The sequence below is a fragment of the Triturus cristatus genome, chromosome 4_2, assembly GCF_964204655.1.
Source record: "Triturus cristatus chromosome 4_2, aTriCri1.1, whole genome shotgun sequence".
Classification (NCBI taxonomy): domain Eukaryota; kingdom Metazoa; phylum Chordata; class Amphibia; order Caudata; family Salamandridae; genus Triturus; species Triturus cristatus.
Window position 1 is genome coordinate 779,110,690 of NC_140586.1, and position 18,317 is coordinate 779,129,006.

The 18,317-nt window shown below is 46.5% G+C and overlaps 1 protein-coding gene across 1 annotated transcript in view; it reads left to right on the forward strand.

Moving 5' to 3' along the window:
- LOC146835029 (cytochrome P450 4B1-like) overlaps positions 1-18,317 on the forward strand; it is a 204,537-nt gene that overhangs the window by 129,233 nt on the left and 56,987 nt on the right. Inside the window, exons 5-6 of the mRNA XM_085602690.1 lie at positions 1,363-1,487; positions 11,504-11,655. Of these exons, the coding sequence (XP_085458816.1) occupies positions 1,363-1,487; positions 11,504-11,655 (277 nt within the window). The remainder of the gene's footprint in view (positions 1-1,362; positions 1,488-11,503; positions 11,656-18,317) is intronic.

Consider the following 18,317-nt stretch of genomic DNA (forward strand, 5'->3'; position numbering starts at 1 on the left):
AGTTCTTAAGTTTGGTTTTATAGCTACTAAAAGTGAAGCTGAGTCCCATCACTTGGTCTGTACTACTTCCCCTCCCTCCACCCACAAAAGTTCAATGCAGGGTAGATATAATTGATCCCTAGCGCAAGCACCCCCATGGATGAGTTTCACTCTGATGCTGTGGTTATCATACTTTGTGGAGTGCAGAGTACATACAGTTGTGGAGGCGGGAGGGCTCATGCGCCACGTCACATGTTTAAGAGGTTACTGTGCTTCAATTCCTGATGTGGCCCACAATCAAACTAGCAGTCAGGCTGGTTAACATTTAGTTGAGGCCTATACTATGTGGGCTATAGGGGAAGGATGGTGGGGTGGGTTGTGAGAGATGTTCCATCCTCTGCTATAAGTGTGGTACCAGAAATGAGCACTTTCAATTATTCGCTATAATTTCTGACTAGAAAATTGCTCACCACAATGATGATCTTTTTTTAAGATCTTGTTTTAAGACATATCTTTAGAATTAACGAAAAATTATGTAAAGCATTTGTCTGGCTCCCAGTGTCTTAGCTACACTGACCGCTCACAGAACTCCTCCAGGTTTCCGTCCTTCCCTTATTCTGTTCATACATGTGTAAAGAAGTTATTTTGCATCCAGTGGTATATCGCTATAGCTCTCTCCTATGTTGATTTTCCTTTTCCCCTCTTCTCTGATTAATGTCACACTCGTATACTATGATCTGACCAAAGCAGTTGCTTGGTTGGATGACAGTGCTCCCTAAGATACACTAGCGCTAATTAATTTACTCTTAACTATCCTAGTAGGGGCATCATGAACTTACTGCTAAGGTCATTGCTTTCAATAGGACCCAGTGGTTAGATAGGCACCCACAGCCTTGGAATACTGCATCCATTTTGTGCTGGAGCAGAGAGACCTTCTTTGTTACACAAACCACACTTAAATGCTCCCGCTTTAAGCGACGCATGACTCGAGAACCTGCGTGCATGCCTGCTCAGCAGTGAAAGTTGCACTCCTGCTTCCTCCTTCTTACCTATCCAAGACCGAGATTCTATTTTCTTTTCATACTCCTCTTTTACATTGTCTCAATTGTCTAATAAAAACACATAGTTTCTCACTTTCATTGCCATCTCTGTAACTCTTGTGTAGAATCATCATTTGTTATATAATTTCCGTCTATATTTAACACTTGAGTATAATAAAATTTGAACAGTTTGCATATTTCTGACATCAAGTAATCTTGGTTTCCCAGCCTCACATGGAAGTAGCTACTTTGCGTTTGTGTTTTAAAAGCCTCGACTTAAAAGAAAACGTTTGCCACAGCGTTAAACACTCATTGTAAGCATTTTATATTTCTTCCACTCTAGGATAAGTTGGAAAAGCTCCCTGATAAAAGCAAGTCAGTGGAAGTCTTCCAGCATGTCAGCCTAATGACCCTAGACAGCATCATGAAATGTGCCTTCAGCTATGACAGTAACTGCCAAGCAGACAGGTGAGTGTCTTGACTTTTTTCGGTTTTGGTGCTAAAGGTTCTAAAGTGATTTCAGGAGGGGGGTCTGTTAAGACTGTTATGATGGGAGACATTAGCTTTTCTCCGCCAAGCTCGAGGACCCACATCCAGAATTCAAATTGTAAGATGGGGATGAAAGCTGCAATAGCACCAGTCTGGTGGTGGGATCCTGATCACCAGCAATGGGACACTCAACAAAACCACTTTTAGAATGCGGCAAGTAACTTTCTGCCTGATAATCTCACGTCTAAGGAGAAAAGGTGTTTGGGTGGAAATGTACTATACCAGTAGGGAGTCCACAGGTAGGGGAAGATGGCCTACTATGTATGTGTGATGGGCTGGTAGTTGCTTAGAACTCTTTGGGCCCGAAGTGGTGGGATACAGCCCATGTGTCTCCTCCATCCTGAGGTAGCCTGGTAATTCTTAGAATTACCATTCCTCTGTAGGCAAACACATCACAACAGAATGGTAACACCATCGTTCTCATTTGCTGGTGAGCGTTTGTATATCTCAGAGTAATTAATAATAATGTTTACGTCCCTGCACGATCCCTTGGCAATCGTATGTATTCCCAGAGGTCTGGTTTATGAAGACCGTAATGTGGGGCACACCATCCACCAGGTATGAGTTCCACCAGACAGAACAAGAGCTCCACCATTCTTCCAGTATGACTTGCCTGCACAGGTCTTAATAGAGAGCTCATTGGTTAAATGAAGATATTTGATGTATATATGGAACATTCTAAAGAATTTTTTCAATTGACGGTATTAGCCGGAAATTGTCATACTTTTTTTAGATTGTTTGGGTTGTATGCTTCAGTTTCCTTGTTTAGTGAAAAACGATATTCTCCATTGTGAGTGTTTCTACCAGCTACAACAGTTTTTTATTTTATTTTGTACCATCCCTACACCATTTCAACCCTCAACTCATGGCTTTTTTTCCACTCCGGCATCCAGCCCCTGGTTAGATACAGTGTTGCTGCTCTAATGACGGCAGTTTCAGATGTCACCTCGTGTACAATTTTTGGGATTTAAATCTGTTTTATTGATTTTATAGGAAACAAGAACGGTACATCATAACACACCTACATCCATCGGTCGGTGGTAATTGCAATGAAGATAGCAGGTGTGCAACATGTAAAGATAGAAAAGAGCAGAGGAGTATAGAGAGAGACATTAGAAGGGTATGGTTTGGGGGGGGATGTGTGATGGGTGCTCCCTGGTGTGTAAACTAGTTGTGAGGGTATTAATGTTTTAGTGATTCGCAGTGTAGGCTGTGGATGTCAAACACAATATTCAAAGTTATTGAGAGCAGGTCAACTCACAGAATTCGTCATATAGGTGCTGTATGCAAGGTTGCCACATTTTATCAAAGCGGGGGAGTTTTTGCATGGCAAACACGGTCAACTTCTCCATCCCCAGCACCTCCCATATTTTATGCAGCCAGTCCAAGAGTGTGGGTACTATCTCTGTTCTCTGGCGAGAAGAATCGGTTTTGATGCCCCTATTACTAAAGTGAGTACTCTGCCTCTAGGGAACTGCAGTGGGTGATTACTCTGCCTCTAGGGAACCGCAGTGGGTAGGTCAGTGGATTGGGGAAACCCAAGAGTATATAGCTTTGAAATTTGGGTATGTCTGTCTCAAAACATAGGGGTCTATTAAGATGGCGGGTGGATGGCTGCCGCCGGGCTGGCGGTGTCAACCACCGGACTGGCGACGGACATCCGCCCGTGATCGCAACCCTGAAAACCGCCAGTCCGATTAGCATCGTGGTCGTGACCGCCGCGGTGTGATTTTCCACCCGCCACTTTTCCGCCAGTTGCAGTTTGCCTGCTTCCCTGGCGGGCGGAGCTGGACCACTACAATTGTTGCGGATCAGGGCCAACCACCGCCGGCATGATTATGATGCCGGCGGTAGCCTGCATTTCCGCGGCGGTGGAACCGCCATGGAAAGGCATGCGGAGAATGTCTCCAGGGGCCCATTGCGGGCCCCCAATGTGTTGGGGGGGTGTGGTTGCACTGGGGGGTACCGATGGTACCCCCTACATGTCCCTGTACTAGGTGGCAGGTGCTGTGCAGTGACATGCTTGACATGCTCCTTTTCACACCGCGGTGGTGCTGCTGGCAGCAGCAACCGCCGCAATGTTAATCGCCAGAATCCGACCGCTGCGGTCGGATTTCGACTACGGAGCATCCTAATAGGACCGGCGGTTATGCCGTGGTCCTTGTGGGCGGTCTTTTCCCACTACCATGGCGGTCAGGGAGATTTTCCGACCGACATCCTAATAGACCCCATAGTGTTTACTGCATCTAATACTCTGCCCCAAAATGATTCCAGCTTAGGGCATTTCCATAAGAGATGCGTGAGTGTGCCCTGCTTTCTGCATTGTCGCCGGTATTCCCCACCTCCTGTAGGATCCCACATGGCAATTCTAGCTGGGGTCTGGTACAAGTAGTGAACTATCTTTAGGAGCATTTCTTTACTGGTAGTGGTAAGTGCGGAGGTTCGCGCCTGATGTAGGATGTCATTTAATTATTTACCTATGAAGGGACGTTCACATTCTCTCTCACCATCTAACTCGTGCTGGTGAATCAAGTGGGTGCATTGGTTTCACCAGGAAAGCATAAATGTCTCAGAGCATTTTCCTGTACGTGGAACATGTTGGAATCCACTTCTCAAAGGCTTTCAATTCCCTACTAGCATGCGGGTGGATCCAAGTACGAGTCACTGAGTGTGCCACTGCCACATACTCCCATCTCGCTGTGTCTGAGAGGTCATAGCATGTCTGTAGTGTAGGGAACTTCATAAGTCCATCGGAGTCAAACAGGTCTCCCACCCTTTTGCAGTTAGCCTTTTACCATACCTTAAATCCCAGTCCCATAGTTGGTGGTGGTAAATACCCATGTTACCTATCAGTGGCGTTTATGGGGAGATTGGTGTGGAGAGGCCATGTCTCAGCTGCACCCTGTCCCAAACTCCAATCGTGGACCTGACAGCCAGGGAGACGTAGACGCCTGGTGGTCAGTATAATTTAGGCAGCCAAGGTATTTTCCAAATGTGCATGGCTGTGTTAGCCTGGTCTATAAAACATCAATGTTTTTCTGTGAGTGTATGGGACCATTCCACCACGTAGCGCAGTTGGGCCGCTTGGTAATAACAGCACAGGTTTGGGATCCCTAGGCCTTCCAGTGACATTGGAAGAAAGGCACTTTTTCTGGCTATCATGCTTGTTTGCTCTCCTAAATGAAGTCCCAGGGTGGTGTATCAGGTGGGGAGGGGCGGGGGTGGGAGGAGGAGTTAAAGAGGCAGACTTTGCACATCATAGTGTAATTTAGGAAGTAGCGTCATTTTGACAGCTGCTGTAAGCCCCAGCCACGAAAGAATGTGCTATTTACACTTAGTGAGGTCTGTCCCTGTCCTTGTCATTGCTAATAGGTTCCCGTAATCGGCCGCTGCAGTGCGCGGAAGCTTGGAGTGCACCTATATTCCTAAATATGGGATCCTGCCCTCTGCCCTGTAAAACGGGAACTGGGTGCAATCTCGGGTACTCTCTGAGTCAGGGACAGTCAGGTCAAGGATCTGAGACTTTTGCGGATTGATCTTAAAGCCTAATGCCTCTCCAAACTTAGTTAACACAGTCAAAACCGCGGTCAGGGAATTGGTTGGGTCAGTGAGGGTCAGGAGGACATCATCAGCATATAGCATAATTTTATGTCCCCTTTCCCCCCAATCTGAATACCTGTCACTTGTGGGTTAGCTCTTATATGTTTTGCAAATGGCTCCATATACAGCACAAAGAGTAAAAGGGACAGGTGACAGTCCTGTCTAGTCCCCCGTTCTATAGGGAAAGTGGTTGATGTCTCTCCATTGACATGAATGTTAGTTTGCGGGGCTGCATAACATGACTGTACCCAACTGTGGAATCGTGGGCCAAGGACCACATGTTGCAGTACTCGGTACATATTGGGCCAGTGCACCCGATCAAATGCTTTCTCAGCATCGATCGTCAGTAGGAGGGCTGGCACATGTGAACGCTGTACCTTGTCCAAGAGATGACAAAGTATTTTTGTATTGTCTCTACATCCTCGTTCCAGTATGAATCATGCTTGGTCTGGATCGACCAGTCCCTGTACATATGGAGCTAGTCTGTGAGCTAGAACACTTGTAAAGATTTTTGCATCTGCGTTTAAAAGGGAGATTGGGATGCACAGCATTTGGGTCTTTGCCCTGTTTGGGAATTACCGTGATGGCAATTAGTCACATTCTGTCTTGTAAGGAGCACCTCTTATCAAGTGAGTTAAATAACCGTGTCAGAATCGGGGTCAGTTGGGGAGAAAATGTTTTATAAAATTCTGCACCATAGCGGCCTGGAGTACTTCCTGAGGCATAATATCCATTCCTAAAACTGCAAACATGGTCACACCCGTGTCAGAGGGGAACACTTGAGCAAGATATGTCACCACATTGGAGTCAAGAGCCCTATAGAGGGTGCCAAATGTGTTCACAATGCCCTCGTTTGTATGACGCATGGTGCCATCTGCCCCCCGTATCTTGGGTATCCTACGATCCACAGCCTTGGCCTGGAGCTGGTGCATACGTTCCGCTTTGTTACTCCCAGCATAATATTTCTGATGTAATTATAGCGGAGCGAATTCCTCTCTTCCCATGTCTATGGCCGGCAGATTGCCACCAAGCCCAACCAGGAGTGGGCTGTTTCCAGTTCCTTAATCTGCGTTTCCAGCCTACAGAGTTTGTCCCGCCGTTCATTATCGTTGTATCACTTGGAAATCTCAATAAAGTGCCTCTAAGGACTACTGTTAACGTTTCCCAAAGAGTGAAAATGTCGGTCTCGGGTGTGTCATTAAGCTCCAGGAAAGAGGCTAGGGTCATCAGAGTATCGTCATGTATTTTGTCATATGTGAGAAGTTTTGTGTAAAGTCGTCAACTGGGATGAGCGGTCGATTGTCTGCTAGGGTGGAGTCGCATGTAGATGGGAGAGTGGTCAGAAAGAGCAGCAGCTCCAATATCCACCGAGATAGTGTCTCACAATAATCCAGGGGTTGTGAAGTAATCAATGCTTGTGTACGTCTGATGGACCACTGAACAGAATGTCTAGTCTACTTCTGTGGCGTGTTTGTCTCCTTATGTCTGTCAACCCTGCTTCACCCAGCCAGCATTTGGTACCCGAAGTGAGTCCCCCATCTTGTCTCGTTCGTGTGACAGACCTGTCTTTCTCTGCCTCCATTACGATGCTGAAGTCACCCCCAACCACTAATTCTTTGTCTAGGGAGGTCAGCAGGCCTCCCAGTGTGTTCCTAAAAAAAGTTTAATGTTTCTCATTGGGAGCATAAATGGTAGCTATCTTGTACCTGACTCCCTGTATTAAGACATGCAGGGATTTCTGAGAAGGCCCGTACCACCCTTCTAGCGAAATGTATGGCAAATAAAATTGCCACCCCTGCTTTCTTGGTAGACCCAGAGGAGAAGTACTGCCGGTCAAACCAGTGAGAATGTAATCTTTGCCAGTCATTCTGAAGTAAGTGGGTTTCTTGTAGCATACATTCAGATATCACATTTTGAGTCTTTAAATAAGAAACTAAGGGGTAGATGTACCAACTTTTTTTGCTGGCACAAGTGGGTTTTAGATCCATTTGCGACCGCAAAAATGTGTGGCCCATGTACTAATCCTATTTTGTGAGTTGCAAATCAGTCTGCGACTCGCAATAGTATTAGCGACTCACTATTAGGGAGGGGCGTTCCAAGGGCGTCCCTTCTTAATTTCTTAATAGCGACTCCTGAAGCTATGTATGACTGTTTTGCGACCGCAATTGTGGTCGCAAAAAAGTCGCAGTTTACCACCCTTCAGAGAAGGGTGGTAAACCACTTTGTGAGTGGCTCTCAAAATATATCCCAGGGACCACTGCCTGCCCTTAAAAAATGAAACGTTTCATTTTTATTTTTTAAATCCTTCCCATTTTCCTTTAATGAAAAAGGGGTGCTTTTAAAAAAAAAATACTTTATTTAAAAGCAGTCCCAGACATGGTGGTCTGCTGACCCCAGCAGGCCACTATCCCTGGGAGTGGCAGCCATTCCCAATGGCGTCGCAAATTGCGACGGCCTCATTAATGTCAAGCTCACCTGAGGTCTCCGCAGGGACGAGAGGCAGGAGGTTGATGACTAATTCCCAACTTCCCTCTACCACCAGTCCACCCAACAAGGTCGAAGTAGTACTAGTGTATAGGGGGAAGAGGGGAGACAAGGGAAGGAGAAGGTAGAGGAAGGTCCAACACACGTCCTGCACCAAGGAAGCACTACTGGAGACTTGCTGAAGATCCTGTGAACAGAAGGCTGAGTCAATACTCTGCTTATGCTGTGTTCAGAAAGTGATAAGCATGGTATACTATATATAAATTCTACCTGGAAATCTCCCCTCTTCCACTTGTGTCCACATGTGAAAAAGGTGTAAGTCAAAAGCAGTACTTCCTAAACAACAAATAAGACAATAGTTCATTACTCTTCAGCACAGATTCATGTTTTGCAATAATTAGTATTCTTAGTAAGCTGCTTACCCCGGGCAGGTTGGGAACGTAAATGCAAGGTGGCAAATGAGGAAATGATAGTTTTTTAGGTTGTTGTCAGCACAACCTTCTTTAAGGATAACGAAAACCAATAATGCAGCCACCTATTCTGTAGAGCCTACAAGCTTCACTGGAATCATGCAGTAGGATAAGATAAATTAAGATCCCCCGTAAAACTCCTTGCTTAGGAGTAATTAGCTTCTATGCTCCTTACATCAGGAGTGGATATAGTCTTACATAAGGCAATAACGTCAACACACAATAATGGCAATAAAAACGAGAGTGTCACATAACGACTTCGGTTACATGCAAAATAAGGAAAATGCAGATGCCTCGATGCACGCCAAGAAAATGCCCAATTTTAGCAAGTGGTAATGGAATCACTTATGGGGCGCCTACACAGCTAGCGCGAACGCTTTACCGCCATGGTCATAAGGCTTCTGAGTAGAGGCTGAGCAGAACTGCAATGGGTCAGGGAAGATCACCATGCTACAAGCAGGATCCGGAGACGATAGGCAGGTGAGAATCAGCGGCGGTTCCAAAAGATGGGACTCCATCCACAGGAAACAGTAACCCGGAAGTGACCCGGACGAAAAGAGACTCGATAAAAAACTGGAACGCGAAGCGTCTTTGCTTCAGACGCGTCATGTTTTATGTGGGCGGGGACTCCGCCCCCACTACATCGTACACGGAATCACGGGATCGCGTACAACCGTGACAATTAATATGCATGAGGCATGCAATTTGCGACCCCATTGAGAGTCATAAGCAGTGTCTCAGACACCGTTGTGCATCCCAATTTGCGACTGGTGGGTCGTACATTTGGCTCCAAAGCACTGCTAGTAACTTAGCTGGAGCATTAAGGCCTCGGACATTGATGCCGCTCTGCGGGCAACTGCAAAACAGCGATTCACTGCCGCTCCCCCACCCCACCTACACTGGGTATAACAACAGGGTGGGGGTTTGTGCCGCCGATCGCCATCCAACAGGTCAACCACCCTCACGCCACCTCCGTCAGCTCCTCGTGTAAGGCCTCTTTGCCACCAGGAGGTACAGCCCGAGTAATCAGCCGTTCACACTACCTTGGGCAGTAAAATTCCTCCGAATTGGCGGCGCATAGATGCCACGGATAGATGGGGGCTGATAATATCACGATGATACCTGTTCTGCCGATGTGATGCTGCAGGGCCTTGCAGTCTGGTGGAGCTCCACGATAAGCATCCTACGAGGCAACCATCTTCGTGAATCTTTTTTTAAAGTAGATTTTGAAACTTTGTTCCAATTTGTTTGTTCCTGGTTATACCATTTAATGGCAAGAAATGCCATGTGCCCCATGGGTTTGCTTACTTTTTTTTTATACCTAGCGGTGGTACCATGTGTTGTTCTAAGTTTTTTAGCACAAACAGTGCACGAAGTGTGTCTAGTTTCTGCATATCAGGTCATCGTTTAGCGGGTAGGGCTTTTCTAATATTAACGTTATTCTCTAATGCTCATGAGTGACACATAGCCTTCTTTAGAGTTTATTGTGCGAATTCTCCATCAGCCATTTACTACCCCTGCCACTGTATCGGATAAAAAAAACTGCCATAGCTAAGACTGCCCACCATGGCTGGGGAAAGTTACTCTGATAAAGTGGCTGTATCACCACTGATTTACAAATATTTCTTCCAAAATGTCAAACCTCTTGGAAACTCCACTAACAAATGAAGGTACAAGTATTGTCCCCAAAGGTGGAGGATAAATGTTACTATGCACACATCTTGTCTCCTAAACATGACAGGGAGAGGGGAAGATGTTATCCAAGATGCTGTGGATGCTAAACATACCTTTTCTGGAAATTCAGTTCTTGACTGTCTTCTGTGGAGTTACTGTGAACGGCATCAGGGTGTACTAGTATTCCTTGCATTGGTGGATGTTTATTACTATGTCTGATGAGTCCAATATGTCTGTGTGTCCTCCTTGTTTTACCTGTGACCCATAGAGTTCTCTCACATGTGAATGGTAGTGACGTTTCTGCTTATGGTGATGATAACTAAAAGCAGCTCTAGTAGTTAAGAACATCTCCCCACCGACTAATGTCCATGTGAACAATACAGAAGAATAAAAAACATTGATGTCCTGTGTGATGTTGGAATTTCCCTTCCACTGGATCTTTCCAGCAGGGTTTGTGAGAAGTAAAGCAATTTTTCTGTGTTACTCATGATTTGTGGGAAGGAATTAGCCTCAATTAATGACACTCCTGTTATGCAGACAAATATTGCTTTCCATTCATATTTAACAACAAGGCACATTGAAGGTTTTATTTTGTATCCTCATTGTGGAGGTTTATGAAATGTATTCTACAATTCTGTAAATGGAATGGTATTTTTGTTCTGAGAAATGGGATCCACAGTGAGGTACTAAGACACAGAATTAGATTAGGTTAGGTTAGCTCAGTTGTGTAGCTCAGGTCAGTTTAGGTCAAGTGTGAAATTTATAGAGCAGAAATCTACACCCAAAGAGTTTCTAGGTGTTTAGAACCTTCTAAAGAAACAAACATCGTTCCTAACCAGACCTAGTCAAGTGGTCTGGGATGATGTGCAATGAGTCAAAGCTGGAGAGTGAGTAATCTCCAGAACTCTGACCTAAGCAGAGATAGAGTATGTACTTTAAAGTGGTCTAAGGAGTATGAGGATGACCAGGAAGCTGTGGTGTATATTTACATTTTCAAAGCACCTAAAAGGTACCCAAGATGTGGAACTCAAGAGGTCAGCACTCCCACCCACAACTGTTAATCCAGTTTTATGTACATTGAAATAGTTCCATAACTGCAATGCGGATATTTCTGCCATTTCTGCTGAAGACCAGAACATTTCTCTATGCTTTCTAAAACCATACTGACTGTTTTTAGCAGGAGCAGATCTCTGGTTTAAAGACGGGGGAAGTGTTGCTCTTTAGTTTTACAATCTAGTTCCACCTTTGGGATGTAGTGGCCCTCCCTCCATGAGGATCAATGGGTTTTCATTTTCTTTGGTCTGGAAGCTCATGTTCTCCTTTGAGTCTTTCTAACAGCAACACACATCTTTCCTGCATCGTTATGCCTTCTCTCAAAATGTGTGCAAGTCTTGATGGCATCCAATATGTAACAATATCCGTGTGTACAGGCCTTTCATGTGAGTGACTCAGAGCAGGTTTGATTTGTGACACGATTCCGTCTCCATGCAGAATGAATACCTGTTTCCCCCTTAAAATATCCATACCGAAGAAAGTGCAACTTTCTACTAAGTTATATGATGTCTGTTTGAGTTTTCCTGTGATGCCTTGAAACTATTTCATTACTGCAAGACACCTGTATCATGAATGTTTGTGCATTCCCATGATTTCCTTGAATTTCTGCAAGTCAGTCTTTTGATTTAACCTCTCCTTTCTCTCTGATTACAGTGATTCTTCCTACATCCAAGCAGTCTATGATCTCTCCTACCTAGTGCAGCAAAGAGTTCGCTACTTTCCTTACCACAGTGATCTGATTTACTACTTCAGTCCGCAAGGCTACCGCTTTCGTAGAGCCTGCAGAATAGCCCACCTCCATACAGGTAACAGTAATGCATTTAATCACATTTGACATTCATATGTTTTACCCACTGTTTTGTTATTCTTATATTACAATTAACTTTGTTAATGACCATTGCAGATATTGAAGATATTACTTCTAAAAAAAAAAAAAAAGACCTCACTTATAGTCAAGGTAAAAAGGTCAAGGTCAAAAGGTACTTTATTCGGCCACTGAAAGCCATAAAAGCAGACATATAAAAAAGACATTTCATCAAAGATACAATCAATTAATAAAAGCAAAATCACACAAATATAATAAAAAAACTTATAGTCATGCATCTTGAACTTACGTCTTGATTATATACATAGATTTCTATGGTAGTTTTTACAATATTCCAAAAGGTTTAGTTTGGAAACCTAGGAAACTCATCTAAATCCTGCTAACTTTCCCAAGCTCTGTGCATGTTTTTTAATATCATCTTCACAGAAGGGTGCGCACCTAATTAATGCCTCCCATTCCACCACCCTAAAAAACCCTCGGAATCTATACATCAGGTTTAATTCAAGTCCCACCAATGACAATAAAACAAATCCCTCAGTGCTTTGGACCCTAAAACACTAATTACATTTAAAACCTGAAATAATCCCCATGCAGGATAAGCTTCTTTCCAGAAGAGTACTCACTGGTCAGCATCTGCTCCATAGATCACTTTGCTTGGCCTTTGAAAAAGCAGGGTAAAGATTGGTGTACAACTTAAGCAATATAGTGAACACCGCCAAATCGTTGGTACTAACTGATGTTGGGTCCATGCCAGGGTCCATTCCATACTGTACAAAAACAACACTTCCCACCATCAGTCCTGATATCATAGCACAAAGATGAGAAGCTCTTTGCTCCTTAGTGATCTGTTTGCAGCATTAAACCAAGTTGTGTGCAATTTCCTGTACACAAAATCCTGAGTCCAATCCAGGATCCCAGAACAGAATCCAATATTTTGCAGGCGCTGAAGTTATTTACTGAAATCTTTAATGCATCTTCCACTAGAGAAAATCATCCTTCTTCTTTTACCCGTTTGCAATAACATGTAGCATCCCCAAGGCCGTCCCGTTGAGGGCCCCCTAAGTGTTGGGGGGCTTGCACTTGGGGGTACCTGTGGTACCCCCCTACATTGGCAAGGACAAGGTGTCAGGCACCGCGCGGTGCCTGTAACCTTGTGCATGTCAATGCACAATGTGCATTCCCAGCATTGTGGCAGGCAGTGCTGTGAGCTCTGCCTGTCACAATGTTGGGAAAGGGGGATGCCACGGTGGCTGTGGCATCCTAATTGCAGTTGCGGGACCGCCGCACCCCTGGCGGACGGTCCCGCATTCCGTTACGGTGGCCATCGTAATAGATCCCTAAATATTTTTCGCCTAGTTAATGAAGGGTTGGATTACAGCATAGGTGACAGGGAGAAGCCACGTTTTATTTTGGGCAGTTTTGCATAGCATTATTATTTTATTTTGTGGTTATCGTTACGTACTTGAGCATAGTGAAGTATATTGTGATCCTTTCTGTGTTTTTTTTTTTTTTAATAATTTTTTTTTGATTGAAAAGAAAGCCTGATCAATGATAATAGCACGGTACATATACAATGGCAATATTTTTATGCTACAAATGCTACTGAAGACATAGCGGTCACAAACAACACTTTCAGTTGCCAGTAAGACATATTCAGGTCCCATTTATAACATCTTCTCGTGATCTTGGAGGTTCACATATCTCCCCTCTGTGGGTGTCCCATTGCCCCCAGATCTGCGTCCATTTATTCGGGCACCCCCTGGCTTCATATACAGATTTTTCCATGACCATCCATATCTTTACCCCAGTCTTCAATACACGGTGGGCTCTGAGCCCTCCATAATCTTGCAATGTTGCGTTTTGCCACCATTAGCCCCAAGGTGACCCAAGTACGCTCCCTGGAGTTTAGGTCCATAGGGCTCCAAATGATTATGAGGGCCAGTTTAATGTTATCTATCTGTCGCCCTAACACTTCCTCCATAAGGTTCGCTACCGCCTCCCAATATCTCTGGATGGTCGTGCACTCCCAAATAGTGTGAACAAAGGTACCCTCCTGCCCACACCACCTTACACAGTAGCCGTCAGTGCCATAACACATACGAACCAACACTGACCAAGAAAGATAGGTTCTATGGAGAATTTTCAGCTGCACCATTCACAGCCTGGAAGATATAGCCACCTCCCAGGGGATGCCACCGCCGCCAACCATTCGTCATCATCTAACCCCACTACATCATGGTCCCATTTAACCTTCAGGTGAGTCAGGGGATCTGCCATGTTGTTAAGCAGTTTTTTGTAAATGAGTGATAGGGCCTTCTCAGGCAGGTCGTCATCTAGTACTCTATCCTCAAGCGGGGAGGACTCGGGGAGGTCACTATCCTTAGAGAGAACCGCCAGTAAAGACATGCCTAATTTGGAGATACTGGAAAAATTCTGATTGCGCTAACTCATATTCCTGCTGCAGCCAAGAGAAAGGGTCCACCTCACCTGATTTCCAAAAATGGTCTGGGTGGACCAGCCGGGTGATGACCCCAAGCAACTGGGAGGCAAGGACATTCGCAAGGATTTTTGCTTCTTAGTTGAGCAACAAGATGGGTCTTTGGGAGGAACATTTGTTACTGTTGCCCGCTGCAATGCGGATATTTCTGTCCTCTGTCCTTCTGTACTCTGCCCGCTTTGTGAATGACTACGATATTAGGAAGCAGCTGATCCTCGGGCAGCAACCCCCCTTCTTGCTATCCAGAAACATTGCGGCAAGATAGGACGCTGCCTGCCCACCGCGTAAGTCATGGATGGCTTTTTCAACCTCTGTGACTGTGATATCTAGGTCAAGATCGGAGTGCTCCTCATCAGTAAACAAGGGCAAAGAAATGTCTCGCAAAAGTGAGGAAGCCTCCTCCTCCGTATGTGGAGTTCGAGATGTATAAAGGGACTGGCAGTATTGGCCGAATGCATCTGCAATGTCCTGGGGGACAGTAAGGCGGGAGAGAAAATCTGTCTCTATTTCAGCCACGGCTCTACGGGCTTGGATTCTATGATCTAGCCAGGCTAACAGTTTGCCAGCCTTGTCGCCGACGTCATAGATTCTACTGAGTGTGGCCCTGTGGCGAGCATTGGCAGCCACAGTCACCAAGTCGGTGTATTCCTTGACTTTAATGCGCACTCTCTGCCGCACCTCCGCCGAGTCGGTAAGCCAGAGGGATTTCTCCAAAGATAGGATTTCTCCCTCCAAGCGAGTCATATCTGCACACTTCTCCTTTCGCTGTCCCGAGATCTGAGCCATAGCTACTCCCCGTATGACAGTCTTATAGGCTTCCCATAGTATTGTCGCAGAGTCTTCAGTCCCGTCGTTCTCTCGGAAATAAAGGTCGGACTCACTGATGATCTTATCTCTGATTGGGGGGACCGTGAGGTACAAGGAGTTGATTGGGGCTACACGGCCAACTGTGGGCTCCCCCACCTCCAGATGACACAGGATAGGTGAGTGGTCGGAGATACCCCTAGCCAAATGCTGCATTTCCTTCACGTAGCCACCTTGATGTGCGAGCGTCAATACGTAATCTATACAGGACATACTATGGTGAGCACCTGAGTAAAAAGTGTACTGTTGCTCGGCTGGGTGTAGGCTCCTCCAGACGCATCGCCCCCAGAAAACTATGGATCCGCGTGCGGTAGGACGGCAAGGACTTCTGGGGCCACCTGTCAAGGGAATCCGAGACAATAGAATTGAAGTCACCCCCAATCAACATTCTACCATCCGGCAAGGCTAAAAGGAGGTCCCAAGGTCTGCAAAGGCTAGGGTGTGCAATCCCGGTGGCACGTAGACAGAAAGGAGATTGAGTATGCACCCCTCCCAGGTCCCAGAAGTGGCAACAAATCTACCCAGGGCGTCTGTGCGAACAAGAACAATGGTCATGGAAAATGATTTCCGAACCAAGATGCCCACTCCCCGAGAGCCGGAACCAGAAGCAGAGTGAGCCACCAACTGGAAACCCCATCGCGAAATGGCCCTACAGGCAATCCCAAGCAAGTGCATCTCTTGTAAAAGGACTACATCAGGGGAGTGTCTTTCTAAAAAATTGGAGCACTATACCCTGTTTGATCTTGTCACCCAACCCATTTACGTTCCACGACAACAGCTTGAGCCCCTGTTTAGTTTTCTTTCCCCTTGCGTCCCATTGCGTGGTCATTCAATTGCAGGGGAAGCTTCCTGTGATCACTCCGAGGGGAGGACACGGTGGTAGACCACCTTTTCTTCAGAGACAGAGTTACCAAAAGCATGTACACCTTGGTTGCCTTTCCGTGGAACCAGTCATATTTGTCATGCCCAAGACAAAAAGAACAATGCACACTCAAACAACCCCCCCACACTTCGCATAAACAAACACCCCATACAAAGCACAGATTAGGATGCATGACGGAGAAATGCAGTGAACTGGATATCTACCCCCCCCAGGTCACAAATAACCCAACAAAAGTAAAGAAAAACGAACAAGAGCCCCCACCCTTGAAAACCCCCATACCAACCCCCTCCCTGCCTTCCTGCATGGCGGGCAAGAAACCACCAACCTCCCCAAACTTGCAGAGTGCCTTTCGCCCACCCTTAGAAACTTGTAGGAGCATGTACCAACCCCACTCCCGGTAACAGTGTCTTGTAGCAGCCTTATGCCCCATTACATGTCCCCAGTGAGGAGGTAGGGCCGTGAGATAATACCAGTCAATAAATGTCCCCATCACCCCACTCTATATACAAAGTTACCTCTCTGTTGTCTTCTGGATCCGCAGCAGGCAATCCCAGGCATCCGACAGTTGGCAGGCTCAGCACCCAGAGAACAGTGAGCACAATAAGTTCACCAAGGTGGATCGCAGGTAAGAAATTTCCAGGGTCTCACGCTCCTCCGTTTGACTCTGGCCCGGTGAGGCATCGGCAACAGCGCTGTCCGGTTTTGTGGGTCTTTGACGATCCTCTGACCGTGGCTGTCTACCCATCCCATGACGGTCTCTGTTATTCCGTTTCTCGACTGTGCGCCATTCCTCCAGCCAGTCCCATTCGTCCTCCGGGCTGGAAAAGAACCAGGTTTTCCTCTCCGCTTCAACATGTAGCTTTGCAGGGAAAAGCATCGCATATTTGATCTCTTGCCCACGCCGAGCCTGCTTTACCTCCAAAAAGCTGCGGCGTTGCTTCTTCACACATAGTGTAAAGTCGGGAAAGAAAGTGAACGTGCTGTTGTCGATTGTGACTGGCGGGCTTACTCTTGCTGAGTGTAGTATGACATCTCGATCTCTAAAGTTGAACACCCGCGCCAGGAGGGGACGGGGCGGAGTTCCTGGTTTCGGCCTGCCACCTAGCACCCTGTGTGCCCTTTCAATCGAGAAGTAGGTGGATAGACCCTTTGGTTGGAGGTGTTGTAGCACAAGGTTCTAAACAAAGAGATCGGCCACCTGTCCCTCCGCCCGTTCAGGCATGCCCAAAATGCGCACATTGTTGTGGCACATACAGCCCTCGTAATCATCAAGCTGGTGTGTTCACAGTTCCTGGTTGGCCTGCAGATCCACAACCTGGAGCTTGAGCAGATCAGAGTCAGTCACTAGGTCCTTGGTAGTGGATTCCACCTCAAAGAGACGCGCGTTCGTCTTGCGCATATCCACCCTGATCAGGGAGGCCTCAGTCGCCACGGTGTCAATGCGGCCCTCTAGGGATGTACGCACTGTAGTGATGGCCGCCAGGATATCCTGCAATGTTGGTTCCGATGGGTTCTTGGCTTCTGTGGAGGAGGTCTTTGCATCTCCCTGCCCCTTCAGCCAAGGTATTTTTCCAGCTTCGTATGGAGCGCGTTTCGCCAACTTGGCTGCTCGCCATGGCGTCTTCTGCCCATCAGTCGCAGCCGGACTAACAGGGGAGGTCCAGCCGGCTACACACTAGTCCAGAAGGAGCATTTTAGTATTGAAACAAGTTATTTATATCACATTTCAAAATCATATACAGAGTCCCAAAGAAAATCTTCCAGTAGAATGATGTGTAGTTCTTTTTCTTTATTCAGTTAATTTATCAATGTCAGCCAACTTGACAAATAGTTAATACAATTAACAGCCGACGCGTTTCGTCCCCATCTGGGACATCATCAGGGCTCAGGGTCCAGCCGGCTACTCACCGCCGCCTCCGTAAGGAATCCGTTCCCAACCGGCCTGTTGGGTTTCGCCAGCCAGATAGTGCCAGACGCAGCGATGGCTAATGCTTGCTCTTCAGAGAGTGGGTGCGTGGTTGCCGCACAACCCCAGCGTTCCAGGTATTCAGAACAGGTATATCTTGAATATGCTCAGCGATACAAGGAGCAATGGGCGCCCTTGAAGGTGGCGCCGGCGCTGTGTCACCGCGGCCACCCGTGGAGGGCAAGTCCCAGAAGTGTGTCCCAACTATTGTGCACTTCGGGCAGTAGGCGAGCAAGAGGCGCCAGCAATCCTCCAGGAGGGCCGGGGATCAAAGATGTGTGAGGCATGCACCAGGTGTAGTGATAAAGGGGCTCTCCACTCCCACGCACCAGAGATCATCACTGACTGATGATACTGGGGGAGTGCGAAGAGAGGTCACCTGAATAAGGGACTCTGAATAAATGTCCTTAGGAGAAAGCACCCCCAGAGGTA